The sequence below is a fragment of the Schistocerca piceifrons genome, chromosome 1 (assembly GCF_021461385.2).
Source record: "Schistocerca piceifrons isolate TAMUIC-IGC-003096 chromosome 1, iqSchPice1.1, whole genome shotgun sequence".
Lineage (NCBI taxonomy): Eukaryota > Metazoa > Arthropoda > Insecta > Orthoptera > Acrididae > Schistocerca > Schistocerca piceifrons.
In genome coordinates, this window is record NC_060138.1 from 792902932 (window position 1) to 792918465 (window position 15534).

General features: G+C 45.1%; 1 protein-coding gene across 1 annotated transcript in view; it reads left to right on the plus strand.

Annotated features, from left to right (window-relative positions):
- Window positions 1-7540: 7540 nt before the first annotated feature.
- The window catches only part of LOC124713262 (trypsin-1-like), a 102863-nt gene continuing 94869 nt past the window's right edge, over window positions 7541-15534 (plus strand). Inside the window, exon 1 of the mRNA XM_047242934.1 lies at window positions 7541-7835. Within this exon, the coding sequence (XP_047098890.1) occupies window positions 7745-7835 (91 nt within the window). The 5' untranslated portion in view covers window positions 7541-7744. The remainder of the gene's footprint in view (window positions 7836-15534) is intronic.

Consider the following 15534-nt stretch of genomic DNA (forward strand, 5'->3'; position numbering starts at 1 on the left):
CTGTAAGGAGGAGAAATGCGTACCATCACGTTTCCGACTGTGATAAAGGCCGGATTGTAGCCTATCGCGATTTCGGTTTATCGTATCGCGACATTGCTGCTCGCGTTGGTCGAGATCCAATTACTGTTAGCAGCATATGGAATCGGTGGGTTCAGGAGGGTAATACGGAACGCCGTGCTGGGTCCCAACGGCCTCGTATCACTAGCAGTCGAGATGACAGGCATCTTATCCGCATGGCTGTAACGGATCGTGGAGCCACGTCTAGATCCCTGAGGCAACAGATGGGGACGTTTGCAAGACAACAACCATCTGCACGAACAGTTCGACGACGTTTGCAGCAGCGTGGACTATCAGCTCGGAGACCATGGCTGCGGAAACCCTTGACGCTGCCTCACAGATAGGAGCGCCTGCAATGGTGTACTCAATGGTTCAAATGGTTCAAATGGCTCTGAGCACTATCCGACTTAACTTCTGAGGTCATCAGTCGCTCAGAACGTAGAACTAATTAAACCTAACTAACCTAAGGACATCACACACATCCATGCCCGAGGCAGGATTCTAACCTGCGACCGTAGCAGTCACGCGGTTCCAGACTGAAGCGCGTAGCACCGCACGGCCACACCGGCCGGCTGTACTCAATGACGAACCTGGATGCACGAATGGCAAAACCTCATTTTTTCGGATGAATCCAGGATCTGTTCTGTTCTGTTTACAGACATGATGGTCGCATCCGTGTTTGGCGACATCGAGGTGAACGCACATTGGAAGCGTGTATTCGTCATCGCCATAGTGGCGTATGACCCTGCGTGATGGTATGGGGTGCCATTGGTTACACGTCTCGGTCACCTTTTGTTCGCATTGACGGCACTTTGAACAGTGGACGTTACATTAATTCACATGTGTTACGACCCGTGGCTCTACCCCTCGTTCGATCCTTGCGAAACCCTACATTTCAGCAAGATAACGCACGACCGCATGGGGCAGGTCCTGTACGGGCCTTTCTGCATACAGAAAATGTTCGACTGCTGCCCTAGCTAGCACATTCTCCAGATCTCTCACCAATTGTAAACGTCTGGTCAATGGTGGCCGAGCAACTGGCTCGTCACAATACGCCAGTCACTACTCTTGATGAACTGTGGTATCGTGTTGAAGCTGCACGGGCAGCTGTACCTGTACAAGCCATCCAAGCTCTGTTTGACTCAATCCCCAGGCTTATCAAAGCCGTTATTACGGCCAGAGGTGGTTGTTCTGGGTACTGATTTCTCAGGATCTGTGCACCCAAATTGCGTGAAAATGTAATCACATGTCAGTTCTAGTATAATATATTTGTCCAACGAATACCCGTTTATCATCTGCTTTTTTTCTTGGTGTAGCAATTTTAATCGCCAGTAGTGTAGTTTGTGCTGACGACTGCGGCTCTCTCGCTCAAACTACTGACACAATACTCGAGATGTATCCATCGACGGACGTGGCAGCCTTCTCCGCCAGAACAGAGACTTCTCTGGAAACACAAGTAACTGAACTACCCGAGCAAGTCACAGCCCTACAGATGCGGCACTCCACAGGTGCTTCGTGACGGCGACACTTTTCCAGCATAACACAGGTTTGCGCACCAGGGAGAGTATCTGCGGTATCACAAAAAAACTGGAGTTGCAGTCTGACAGCGTCTGCGACCCCGTGACGGGGGAAACGCTGCCGGTAATCAGTAGCGATTTCAAACCTGACAGCGGTTGACTGTTGATAAGAGAGCACTCTACCAGGCTACAGTGCCTCATTGATAACTGGGTGCTAATTTCTCAGTTTACCCTTATTCTAGTCTTACACGTCGGAACACCGATGGCAGTCACCTGTTTACTACGAATGGGTCTTCCATCAACACTTACGGCTACATTAACTTACGTCTGAACTTCGGTCCAGGACGTGAATTCTTATAGAGATTCGTTGTTCCCAGCGGATTTCTTATCGTTTTACAGCCTCCTCCCAGATCTTCGTAGTCGACACTTGGTTGCCTCTACAACACAGTTGTCTAGTCAGTCATGAGCACCTATGCCATGCCAACCATGCTGGCGTCAAAGCGTTGCAGGTGATTTACCAAAGAACAAATTGCTTCTCCAGTTCCTCTAAGTCACCAGTCCATCGCCTTCTCCAACATCACTAAAATATTCAACAGTACTTCATATTGTCACAGTGCCAGGTCTGCCAGTTCATGTATGGCCTCTTCGTCTGCATGCAGAAAAACTAAAGACCGCAATGCAAGAGCTCTCTTTCAGGCCAGTACATGGGATCTGTCCCCTTCACATAGTAGCAGGAGCTCACACCCCATATTGCCCCTATGAAGAATGATGGGTGACGCCTTTGTGGCGTCAACTTGACGCCAGAAGGATACCTGATCATTATCCTGTGCCACATATCGAAGAGTCTGCTACGCACATCATGGTAAAACGTGTTATCCACGATCAACCCCGTCTCTGTTTTTTGTCATATATGAATTGAACCGGAAGCTAGACCCAAAACCGCTCTTTGCACTCCATTCACCTTTTATGAATTTTTGTGAAGGCATTCGGACTGTGCAGTGCCTTACAGACCTTCCAGCACTTCATGGATGAAGTAATTAGAGACTTGGAGCTTTGTTATATCTGCAGTGATCACCTACTTGTAATGTCATCCAGCGAGGCAGAGCACCTAACACAACTACAGCAATTGTTCACTTGACTTCAAGAACATTGTTTAGTGATTAGCCCACAAAAATGTGTGTTCAGAGCGACGGAAGTAAAATTCTTAGTGTACCTTGCTAGTTCACAAGGAATCCTGACACTACAAGACAGAGTGCAAGCTGCTTCTGAGTTTCCCCAGCTCACTGCAGTGTGGGGTTACTCCATTTCTGGGGCTTGACAAACTTTTATAGGCGTTTTGCGCGCAATCATGTATTGTTGGCAGCACCTCTCAGTGAACTGCTAAAAGGTTCGCCTAAACTTGGTGACACATTAGAGTGGACTGATGAAAAGAAAGCATCTTTGAGCAGAGTGAAAGCTGCTATTGCAGAGGCTGCGTTGTTAGCTCATCCTCTTCATGATGCACCTCTGGCAGTTACGGCTGATGCATAATCAACTACAACTGGATCTGTGTTACAATAACAAGTGCCATATTACTGGCAACCTCTAACTTTCTTCAAGAAAAAAACTATCACCTTCACAAACAAGTTGCTCACTCTATGACTGCGACCTCTACGTGGCATATACTTAAATCAAGAAGTGTAAGCACATGCCAGAAGGTCGATCTTTCACACTTACCGCAGACCGTAAGGCATTTGTGTTCACTTTCCATCTGAAGCTAGATATGGGATCACTGCGGCAATTACAGCATCTGGGCTTCATTGAGCAACTAACCAAGGGTATTGACTATGTTGATGGTGAGAAAAATGAATCGGCAGATCCAATATCTCGCACGGGAACTTTACTTACTAGCACTTGCTAACGTCCAGAAAGGAGACAGTGAAATTAACTCATGCATTGAAACGTCGTCAGGATTACAGCTCTGACGTATTCGGATAACGAACTCTAACGTAACACTACATGGCGACGTATAAACGCCACAAGGGAAACTGCACTTTACCGCAGATTTTCACAAACAAGCAATTTCATCTTTTCACATACTCTCTCATTCAGCAGTAGGAGTTACTGTACGACCTGTGAAGAAGGCAATTGTTTGGCCAGAGAGAGAGAGAGTTTGCAAAGCATTTGTTCACCAGTACAGTGCTTGTCAACGCAACTAAATAACTCAGCACCTTACAGCTTACATAATTCTTAAGGCATGCACACCAGAGTCCAAATTTACTGGATTTTTTTTTTTTTTTTTGTGTGTGTGGATGGTACCACCTGTGAAAATACGGAAAGCAAAGAGCTGGCAGTGAAAGAGATTTGTTCCTAAGTATCGAAGGTGTACAACTGCTCATAGCTCTTGAGGTATGCATTTTAGAGGCATTGCTTACTGGACTTTTTTGCTACGAATCATCGTTCCTGTCATATCCCTGAATATTGACCATTCCTCCTTAGACACCCTGCAGATGCTCATTGCACCCACGATTACGCGTTGTAGTTAATAGCTTATGATGTGTTGAGCAAATAAATTCTCAGCCACATAGCTCTCCCGTTTTGGGCCGTGAACCTACTCTCAAGCGGGAGTTTACCAAAGTAGCTCGTGTTTCTTACCTCTCTATACATGAGGATATTCCTGTACCCAGTAAAGACATGCTTCGCTCCCATCACCCACCTCTGCAACGTGCAAAATCTTTGGTGGATAACGGAGCCTACGGTCGCAGGTTCGAATCCTGCCTCGGGCATGGGTGTGTGTGATGTCCTTAGGTTAGTTAGGTTTAAGTAGTTCTAAGTTCTAGGGGACTTATGACCTAAGATGTTGAATCCCATAGTGCTCAGAGCCATTTTTTTTTATAACGGAGCGACAACAGCAGACAGATGTACAGAAATATCGCAGAACAACGCTACGCCAGAAGAGCTGAGATGCCCTGCATCTTGACCAGATCACCATGGTTTGAAGGGCATCGCAGGGTCTGGTCTGCGCTCAATGGAATGACAGATAGTGAAAGATGTGCTGACTCTGTTTAGAAATGGGGATTTGTGGTGTCACCGCCAGACACCACACTTGCTAGGTGGTAGCTTTTAAATCGGCCGCGGTCCGCTAGTATACGTCGGACCCGCGTGTCGCCACTGTCAGTAATTGCAGACCGAGCGCCGCCACACGGCAGGTCTAGAGAGACTTACTAGTACTCGCCCCAGTTGTACAGCCGACTTTGCTAGGAAAGGTTCACTGAGAATTACGCTCTCATTTGCCGAGACGATAGTTAGCATAGCCTTCAGCTAAGTCAATTGCTACGACCTAGCAAGGCGCCATTTATCCTTTGCTATGTATCTAATGAAGCATGTACAGTAACAAGACCAATGTTCACCAATTGTGGATTAAAGTTAAGTATTCCAGCAGCTACGTACTTTTCTTTATAGCATTCATTACGTATCCTGTTTCAGACCTCACGCCAGCCTGCGTGAGTTTAAGCGCGTGCCTTTCGGTTACCCGTCACTGTGGATTGGCTGTCTTGCCAGTCCACAACAGAATTAAGCTGTGATTGTGGCGCGGAACGACAAACCGTTCAGCCCATCCACATCATACATACGTACCCAAATCCATCGCTGCGCGAGGTAGCCGCGCGGTCTAGGGGGCCTTGCCACAGTTCGCACGGCTCCCCCCGTTAGAGGTTCGACTCCTACCTCGGGAATGGGTGTGCGCTGTCCTTAGCGTAAGTTAGTTTAAGTCAGATTAAGCAGTGTGTAAGCCTCAGGACCGATGACCTCAACAGTTTGGTCCCACAGGAACTTACAACAAATTTCCAATTTTCCAAATCCATACTTTCATGGCGATCCAGAGGATTTCCTGTTAGCAGCTAAGGCATCAGCTGTACATATTAAGCAGTTCAACATAAACCTGTGATGTCTGTGCTTTGTAAATATTGTAAATTCAGTCAGTTTATAATCATAACTTTCTTTCCTGTGTGTTAAATGTGTGCGTATGTATTTTTGAAGAGACGCTGTTTCCTTGTGTGGCGTGATACGCTAAATAAATAACAATAATGTGCGACTTGAATAAAGTTAATATAACTCTTAAAAAAACACTGAATATGTAAAATAGCTAAGAAAGGACGCAGGTAATGGATGTGCCTACTCTGTGCTGACTTACTGTGCAGAATTGCGTATTCTGGCTAAATACCTTTAACTGCAAAATTTTTTGTTGTTTGTAACGTTAAAACTATTTAGAGTATCATAGCATGGCGCTCGCACGTTATAATATAAGAAAGTACATTTCGTTTACCACCTCGTTTGAGTTCGTAGCACTTCAGGTTCTCATAAACTAATGTACTAAGGAAATCAGCGCAAATAACAGTCATTGGTATAGCTGTAAGTATTGTAATTTTTGGGGTATAAAAACGATGTAATTTGTGATGGACTCGTCACGTCAACGCACCCGGTTTGGTAACTCAGGAACTAACGTAGCGTTAGTGGATCGCGTGACAATAAATATCTTAAGATTTTCACGTACAAAGGGCGTTCAAAAAGTTTTGCACAGTCGTCTCTGATTCTTTTATTTGTTACAGGAGGAGAATGAAATTTTTTGTGAACATACTTGGAACATTTAGCTATAAGTTGATATATAAAAGTATTTTCTTTTATTTACGGGTGAGCCATAATGGACCGTGAAGTAAATGTCAGGCTGAGACAACGGTCGGTGATGCACTTCCTCTTCAAGACCGGCGATGACTGTGCCACATTGATTCAAAGGAAGTTGCTGCCAGTTTAAGAGAAGGATACAGTGGATCGCAGCAGTATCCAGCGGAGGTTGCAGAGGTTTAAAGAAGGTGATTTATCTCTACTGGACAATCCACGATGAGTCAGATCATCGATGGCAGTGAGTGATGATAATAAGAAGACCATTGATAAAATCATCCAAAATAACAGATGTGTGACGACATGACAGCTTCCTGAAATTACTCGTTTGTCACTGGGCAGTGTGGTATCATTGGTACAGTCACAAGGGTACAGAAAAATCAGTGTACGTTGGATGCCCTTATGACACAGGAGAAAAATCAGGAAAATGGGTTGGAAAATTGTTCCTCATCCTCCCTACAGTTCGGACTTGGCTCCGTCTGATTTTTACCTCTTTGATCGTCTGAAGGCCCAACTGCGCGGTAAAACATTTGATAGTGAGAAAGACCTTATTTCCTGTGTCAAGCGATGGTGTAAAAGTCAATCCGCAGAATTTTACCAAAGTACATGTCCGTGGCTCGTGGTCTTGCGGTGGCGTTCTCGCTTCCCGCGCCCGGGGTCCCGGGTTCGATTCCCAGCGGGGTCAGGGGTTTTCTCTGGGTCGAGATGAGTGGGTGTTGCGTGTCTTTCATCATCATTTCATCCTTCTTCACTCGCAAGTCACCGTAGTGGCGTTAAAGAACTTGTGGAGCGGCGGCAGGTACCGCCCCGCGAGGGGTCTCCCGGCCACCAATGCCATACGTTCATTATTATTACCAAAGTACATTTACCTCATGAAAAGAACGTTGGACCAGGTGCATCACAGCTGATGGAGGCTACATTGAGTAGGCTATATGTATAGCTAAAAGTTCCAAGTATGTTCACAAAAAATTTCATTCTCCTCCCGCAAAAAATAAAAAAATTAGAGACGACTGTGCAAAACTTTTGAACGCCCTTTGTAGATGTATTTTATTTGAGTGAGTATTCTCGCCATAAAACCCATTTCGTTCCGTGCATCTGGCTGTGAAGTATGGTGGCGGCAGGGAAAGCCACCACGTGTCTGGTCTCCCTCGCGCCCTGCCGTTTCCCTGGTAGCCAGGAGCCGTGCTTAAGCCTCCTCTCCCCTTCCCTCCTCCCCACACGCTCGTCAACCATCACCCATTCTGACAGGCTCGCGCGTTTAAAGACGAGCGCTCCTGTACGCGGCCTCAGCATCCGTTAAGCTACACCTGCGCCACCAGGAACAAAACGTCTGCAGGCACTGTGGTTGTACACAGGAAGCTGCAACATGTGGGCAACGGGAAGGTTGCGGCGTGAAAGACTGTGACGTGCGACAGCGGAAGGCATAAGAGACCGTCGCGACCAGCGATCATGCGAAGTCTGGCTGGGAGACGGGCGAGATCCGCGAGTCCCAGACCGGAGCCAGAAGAGCAGCCATGGAACTGACGGCGAAGGTGGCGACGCTGCTGCTGGTGCTGCTGACCGCACAGGCGGCCACCCACGCTACACCGAACCACCTCAGGAGAGGTATGTCACCTGATGCTACCGGAACCCTCTGTGGACAATGCTACCTCAGTAGCGTAATTTTCTAATTTTTACCTCACTGAACTCTTCATTTAAGAATTCGATACGTTAATTCCTTGGATTACGTAGCATCCAACCAACACTGAAAGCGCACAGCAAACTCGTGATAGACCTAAAACTTCCTGGCAGATTGAAACTGTATGCAGGACCGAGACTCGATCTCGGAATCTTTGCCTTTCACGGGCAACTGCTTTACTGTCTGAGTTGCCCAAGCACGACTCACGCCCCGTCCTCACAGTTTTACTTCTGCCGGTATCTCATCTAGTGCTAGTTCTGAAAGGCTCGCAGGAGAGCTTCTGTGAAGTTTTGGAAGGTAGGCAAAGCTCCTCAGTTCGAGTCTCGGTCCGGCACGCAGTTTTAATCTGTCAGGAAGTTTCATATCAGCGCACACTCCGCTGCAGAGTGAAAATCTCACTCGTAATACACCTAGTTTTCATAGTATTTCACGTCGCAATAAATACATTGACGGAAAAAAATCTCAACACCAAGAGATACTATGGAGTAATGAAATTTCGGGAATACATTTGTCTAGATAACAAATTTAAGTGATTAACGTTATAAGCTCACAGGTTAATGTAACCTGTAACATCTACATCTATGTGATTACTCTGTTATTCACAATGAAGTGCCTGGCACAAGGTTCAATGAACCACCGTCTAGCTGTCTCTGTACCGTTTCACTGTTGGACAAATCAAGGGAAAGACGAGCTCTTAAATTTTTCTGTGCGAGCCCTGATTTCTCTTTTTTATCGTGATGGTCATTTCTCCCTATGTAAGTGTGGGCCAACAGAATGTTTTCGCAATCGGAGGCTAAAAATGGTGATTGAAGTGTCATGAGAAGATCCCGTCGCAACGAAAAATGCCTTTGTTTTATTGATTGCCACTCCAATTCACGTATCATGTCTGTGGCACTATCTCCCCTATTTGGCGATAATACAGAACGAGCCGCCCTTCTTTGAACTTTTCTGATGTCAGCCATTAGTCCCACCTGATGCGGATCCCACATTGCACAGCAGTACTCCAGAATAGGCGTAGTGTAAGCAGTCTCTTTAGTAGACCTGTTGCACCTTCTAAGTGTTCTGCAATGGATCGCAGTCTTTGGTTTGCTCTATCCACAACATTATCTATGTGATCGTTCCAATTTAGGTTATTTGTAATTGTATTAGTATTTAGTTGAATTTACAGACTTCAGATTTGTGACTTACCGCGTAAACGAAATTTAGCGGATTTTTTTTAGTACTCATGTGAATAGCTTCACACTTTCCTTTATTCAGGGTCAATTGCCACTTTTCGCACCACACAGATATCGTATCTTAATCATTTTGCAATTCGTTTTGGTCATCTAATGACTTTACGAGACGGTAAATGACAGTATCATCTGCAAACAATCTAAGACGGCTCCTCAGATTGTCTCCTATGTCGTTAATGTAGATCAGGAACAATAGAGGGCCTATGACACTTTCTTGGAGAACGCCGGATATTACTTCTGTTTTACTCTACGACTTTCCATGTGTTGCTACGAACTGTACCTTTCTGACAGGAAATCACGAATCCAGTCGCACAACTCAGGCGATATTCCACAGGCACACAGTTTGGTTAGAAGACGCTTGTGAGGAACGGTGTCGATAGTCTTCTGGAAATCTAAAAATATGTAATCAGTTTGACATCCCCTGTCGATAGCACTCATTACCTCACGAGAATAAAGGATTAGTTGTGTTTCGCAAGAACTCGACTTTGTTCCAGGCCCCAGAGTCCAACATCACAATCTTCTCTGGGTTCGGCTCTTGAGGAAGAATGGACTGTCATTCCTCCACAGATCTTCATATACCTCACTGAAAGTATCGCCAGCAGAGTTCAAGGCGTTGTAAAGATGAAGGGTGGACACAACCCATATTAATGGCTGCTAATAGGTGTCCAGATAATTTTATCATATAATCATCATCAGTTTTCTGCTATATTATATTGTAAGTGTGAAATACTGGTACGTTAATAACCGGTGTACCTGCCAGGATATTGAATCCAATCATGTAAACGGGCTTGCATTGAGTCGTACAGGTGCTGGATGTTTGTTTGTGGAATGGAGTTCCGAGCACGTTGCATTTGGTCGGTCAGTACAGGGACGGTTAGTGCTGGTTGTCATCCGATGATGTCCCATACGTGCTCAACTGGAGCCAGATCTGGCGATCAGTCAGGCCAAGGCAACATGTCGACACTCTGTGGAGCATGCTGCGCCACAACAGTGGTATGCGGGCGAGCGTTACCCCGCTGGAAAACACTCTCTGGAATGCTGTTCATGAATGGCACCACAACAGTTCGAATCATCAGACTGGCGTACTGTTTCTCAGCCAGGGTGCGTGGGGTAACCACGAGAATGCTCCTGCTGTTATGTGAAATCGCACACCAGACCTTAACTCCAGGTGTAGGTCCGGTGTGTCTAGTCCACAGACAGTATGGATGCAGCCGCTCACCTGGCCTTCTTCTAACCAACACTCAGCCGTCACTGGCACTTAGGCAGAGCCAGCTTTCATCAGAAAACGCAACAGAACCTCCACTCCACCCCCCAACGAGCTCTCGCTTGACAACATTCAAATCACAAACGGTGGTGGTTTAGGGTTCAGTTGAATCCACGCTGCAGGGCGTCTGGCTCGGAGCTGTCCTTGAAGTAACCGATTTTTAACAGTTTGTTGTGTCACTGTGATGCTCAAATTGCAGGCGCAGACGCATTAAAATGGCCACATCCCTACAACGAAAACGGCGATCTTGCCTCCCGGTAGCGCCACGTGGCCGTCTGGAGCCCGGTCTTCTTGCAACTGTACATTCCCATGACCACCGCTGCCAGTAATCATTTACAGCTGCTTCTTTCCTGCCAAGACTTTCTGCAGAATCGCAGAATCAACATCCAGCTTCTTATTACACTATCTCGTTCAATCTCAGTGACCTGTTAATAACGACGTCTTCGGCAACTTAAAGACATTCTTGAATAACATCAAATCTCTACGTTCAGTCTCAAAGGTAACTAACGTTCACGACCGTTACAGTACGTCCTTAAATCAAACCTGATTTTTACCCTCATAGTGGTGCCATTAGCGTCACTTTTATGTGATTGGGGAGAAATTCAAATAGACGTCATTTTTCAGATGCAGAAACGCCTCCCAACTTCCGTTTATCTTGCACAGCTCCTGCCTGGTGTCGGGATTTTTTCCTTCGGTGCACTAAACACTGCTTTTCTTCCTAGTACACATACTTCTTTCCTGTAACTTTTTTTTAGTTTTATTCTTATTTTTAGGGTGCCACTTTTCGCACATACCTGAACAACCAATACTTAACTGACTGTTCTTTTCTGGCTGTATATACTCCATAACAGTACATGGTGAAGGGAACTTCAAACGATAGCAATGATTTTCTGAACTATTGCAGTCGTGTTTGCCATGAGTTAAAACGACCGCACGCCTCAATATTCGTCGTATCTATCTCATGTCATTCTCATTATCACTGTCACCTGCGACGATGGCAATTAAATTTTTGTACGGCCTCCTTGGAGAACCATTAAACCATTTCTCTTAATTTAGCCAACTGGGCTTCGTAAGGGCAAAGTTGCATTTACTACAGACACTGCCGTTTAAGTTCTCTGAGCTTCACTTTTATACTTTCATATCACTGTTATACTTTCATGTCATCTATACGTAGCTGTTACGCTTCTATCACAGCCGTTTGGCGTCTGTTTCCATGGCCACGTCGTAAGGACAGTACAGATTGGAGTAGTGCTGTGGAATCGGCCGCACTAGCGTCATAATTTGTGTTCCTTGTCAGGTAGGCAGCAGTCTCTCAGAATCCTCCTAACAAGTCTAATTCTTAAATTCGTCTAACCTAATACTTATTTCACGTGATCATCCCACCTCGTTTGGCTTCCTACTATAACTTCTAGGTATTTAAACTATACGAAAAGCTCCAGGCGTTAGTCGCGTAGCTTATCATTGAAGAACGGCGTGGTTAAGTAAATCAACGTGTGAACTGCACAGAATTTGCACTTAACTGGCATTGTTACAACCTAAACTTGCGTGCCAGAGATGCTCACTTAAGGGTCAATATATCTCATAAAAACGGCTTGAAATGTGGAACACGACAAAGCAGTTTTCGGTATAGTAGTTTGACTATGCAAAATGGTTGCAAGAAATGACAGTTCGACAGTACTGCTTTGCGCAGTACTGAATCGAAATGAGTATCAATACCACGATATTGCAAATATCACAAACGTGTAATTAGAGATGAAACAGTTCTTAAAGCTCGAAAACTCAGTGAGTGATATTTCAAAAATGTTACTGCTGTCGTTAGTGTGTGAGGCATCTAATATCCGTAATTCTATTTCAACAGTCATTCATCCATCCAAAACTAAATATTTTGTAAATAATAGATTTTACAAGAATGTTTGGACTCCAGAAGTTCTATGATGGTACGAAGTGTTCCTGCGCTCTAACAGGTTTTCCAGACATCTGTTAACGGTCGTTCGCTTGGCGAGTGGTATTGTATGAACTGGTTAATGAAGTAAACAGTTAGAAAGCCGGCAACTAACAGCGTCAAGCGCTCCATATAAACCTCAGTATCAACAGCGTATCACAAGTAATTTCACTGTACTCGTGATGCCACGTGGATCAATGTTCAGTACAACGGTCACCTATCACCCTTGTTACCTGGCAGAAAATGACATCAAACATCTAAGGTATTCATCAGCAGCTAGTTATGCACATGCATCAGCTTCAAATGACATGACGAACTTTTTTGTTATGGATGTATATTCAAACTCAGCACCTTTTCCTTTGCTAACTAAGCAGAGCTTTCGTCACTTTAGACAAGAAGTCTTTCAGGCGATCTGCGACGACGTTGGCATTATTGACTATACATGCACTGCTCGCCAAAATTTTTATTACTTAACGTCTTATGACGTGTTTCTGGTCCCTCCATCATCAGATATGTGGCATGAGAATACAATGTAAGACAAAATTGAGAAATATGCATTACAATAAATTAGATGCAGATATGCCTGTTGTCATAACCATTATGATGCTGTCATTGACGCCGCCTAGTGGTAAAATTGTTTACTTCATAACTTTTTGCACTGCCTGAGCGTATTTGGGCACTGATGCTGTAGTGCGATGAGTAAAATTAACAAGAGATTTTATACTGGTGTCAAAGGTATGTTAGTTTCTTGTTTTATTGTAATGTACATTTCTCAGTCTTGTCTTACACTGCATTCTTATACCACAGATCTGACGATTTGGTAATCCGAAATTCGTCATGTGAAATATTTTAGCCCCAAGACAAGTATACAACTATCAAAGCGTTCTTGCCTGGCCGAGACTGGAACACAGAGCCAATCGTCATTGCTGACTGGGCATGAAGATACGTGTAATATCTGGTTTTTGGGCAATGTCGTTAGCGAGTCTGAACTTGAGATTGCATGATGAAAAAATTTTCCAGGACCAAGATTCCAATGTAGTAACTACTGACCCTCTTAACCACGAAAGATGTTAAACATGGTTTCATTCACAAATAACATAATGTGTACATGTTTAAACGCGAAATGATAGAGCATTAAGTTTTGTATTTGGGGGATTCGAAGCCGGCACCTAATCGGATTCTTAACGAAGCGCAATCGCTCGTCAGATATCGAATTTATTCACTAGTAGCGAGATGCTCGAACCTGAAACGACGAGATGAAAAATTTTTTCCGTCGGGATTCGTACCCGGCGCCTGTCGTCATTGTTTTCTAGTCACGAACAGACGTTGAATATCGGCTTCTTCTACTGTTTGAACTAGGAACAACGTGACAAAATATTCTATTCCTCAAGGGAAGTCGAAACCACCATTTACGTTTATTATTGACAATGAACGAAGACACGTATAAAATTAAAATTATTAATTTTCACCGGTGCACGTGCCAGGATTTTAAATGATACCGATACACTCGATCAGCGTTCGAGCCCAGAGGGGTTTGGAAATTTGGGTAAGCAACGATATGATGCAAACGAATCGTTCAGAAAATTTGTCAGATCCTGACAAAGGGTAGATCCGAGGTCGAATTTCCGTCCAGAAGCAACATTTTCAAAATACCAGGATAAAATAAAATAAATAATAATAATGAGCGTATGGCATTGGTGGCCGGGAGACCCCTCGCGGGACGGTACCTGCCGCCGCTCCACAAGTTCTTTAACGCCACTACGGCGACTTGCGAGTGAATGAGGGTGAAATGATGATGAAAGACACACAACACCCAGTCACCGCAATAAAAAAGAAATAGGTACGCAGAGATCTTATGTGCCACCTGGTTCACCAACTAAATTGGAACTAAAAGGAATCTTGCTGTCGACAGGGGTTCTAGTTTCCGCAATTTCTACATCTGACATGGACCGACTTAAATCGTCTCTGTTCGAGTCGGTAGCGAAGGGACTTCATGTTTATTCTGTTACTATCATCTGATATTATCATCATTGCAGTCCTGGTGCGATGGAGTACGGTCTTTCTATGAAATCCGATTACGCTATTATCAAAAAATGTATTCAGAACAACTCCCTTTACTTTGGTATTAACGAAGCAGTTTAAATAAAGCTCAGTAGCCTCGCCGTGACCCGTTATGGAAGTCGTCAGCTCTGTACCATCGTCATTTCTGTGGGAGTCAGACTGTCTCCAGGCAAGTTCCAAATTCCTACTACTCAACCGGAAACATGCACGCTGCCATTCTCAACATGACCGCCAATGAGCATTCTGTAATTTCATCGTAATGCTCCGCAAAGATATACACTGATAAACCAAAACATTATGACCACTGCTAATCGCGAAGTTGTATGCTACCTGGTGGCGCTGATGTCACGTGACGCGGTAAGAGAAGTATATGAGCGGAGCAGTTACGAATGGTGAACCATTCTAGCGACGATAAATGGCGCAACTGCGGAAATCCGCCGACTTAAGCGACTTTGACAAAAGCCAGATTGTTGTGGCCCTTGCCTGGGAGCGAGCATGTTGGAAACGGCAAAGGTGGTCGGCTGTTCGCGTGCTACTGTCGTGATCATCTATAGAAAACGGTTGAAGAATGCTGAAACCACGAGTAGGCGACAAGAAGTTGGACGTTCATGCCTTGTCACAGAACACAGGTATCAGAGGGTTGCCCGCTCTCTAAAATAGGATAGATGGCGATCTTTGGTAGATCTGACGACAGAGTACAGTGCCGGCGTAGGCACGAGTGTTTTGGAGCGCACCGTTCAGCGTACAGTGTTGGTGTTCCGCAGCAGAGGACCGCTACGTGTTCCCACGATGCCCAACAACAACGTTAGTTATGATTACACAGGATCAACGAGATTGGACCGCGGATCAATGGAATCGTGGCGCATGGTCGAATGAATCTCATTTATTGTTAAACCAGGTCGTGTCGAGATACGCTGTCATCCAGGCGAGCGGGTGCTGGAAACACGCAGCAGGCCGGTGGGATCAGTGTTATGTTATGGGGGACATCCACCTGGGCTTCCAAGGAACCTTCTATAGTAACCGAAGGCACCATGATAACTATGGAATAGGTGAATATCATTAGGGACCACCTGTTAACCCTCATGATTGATGTCTTCCTCTTCAGCGATGGTATCTTCCAGCAGAAC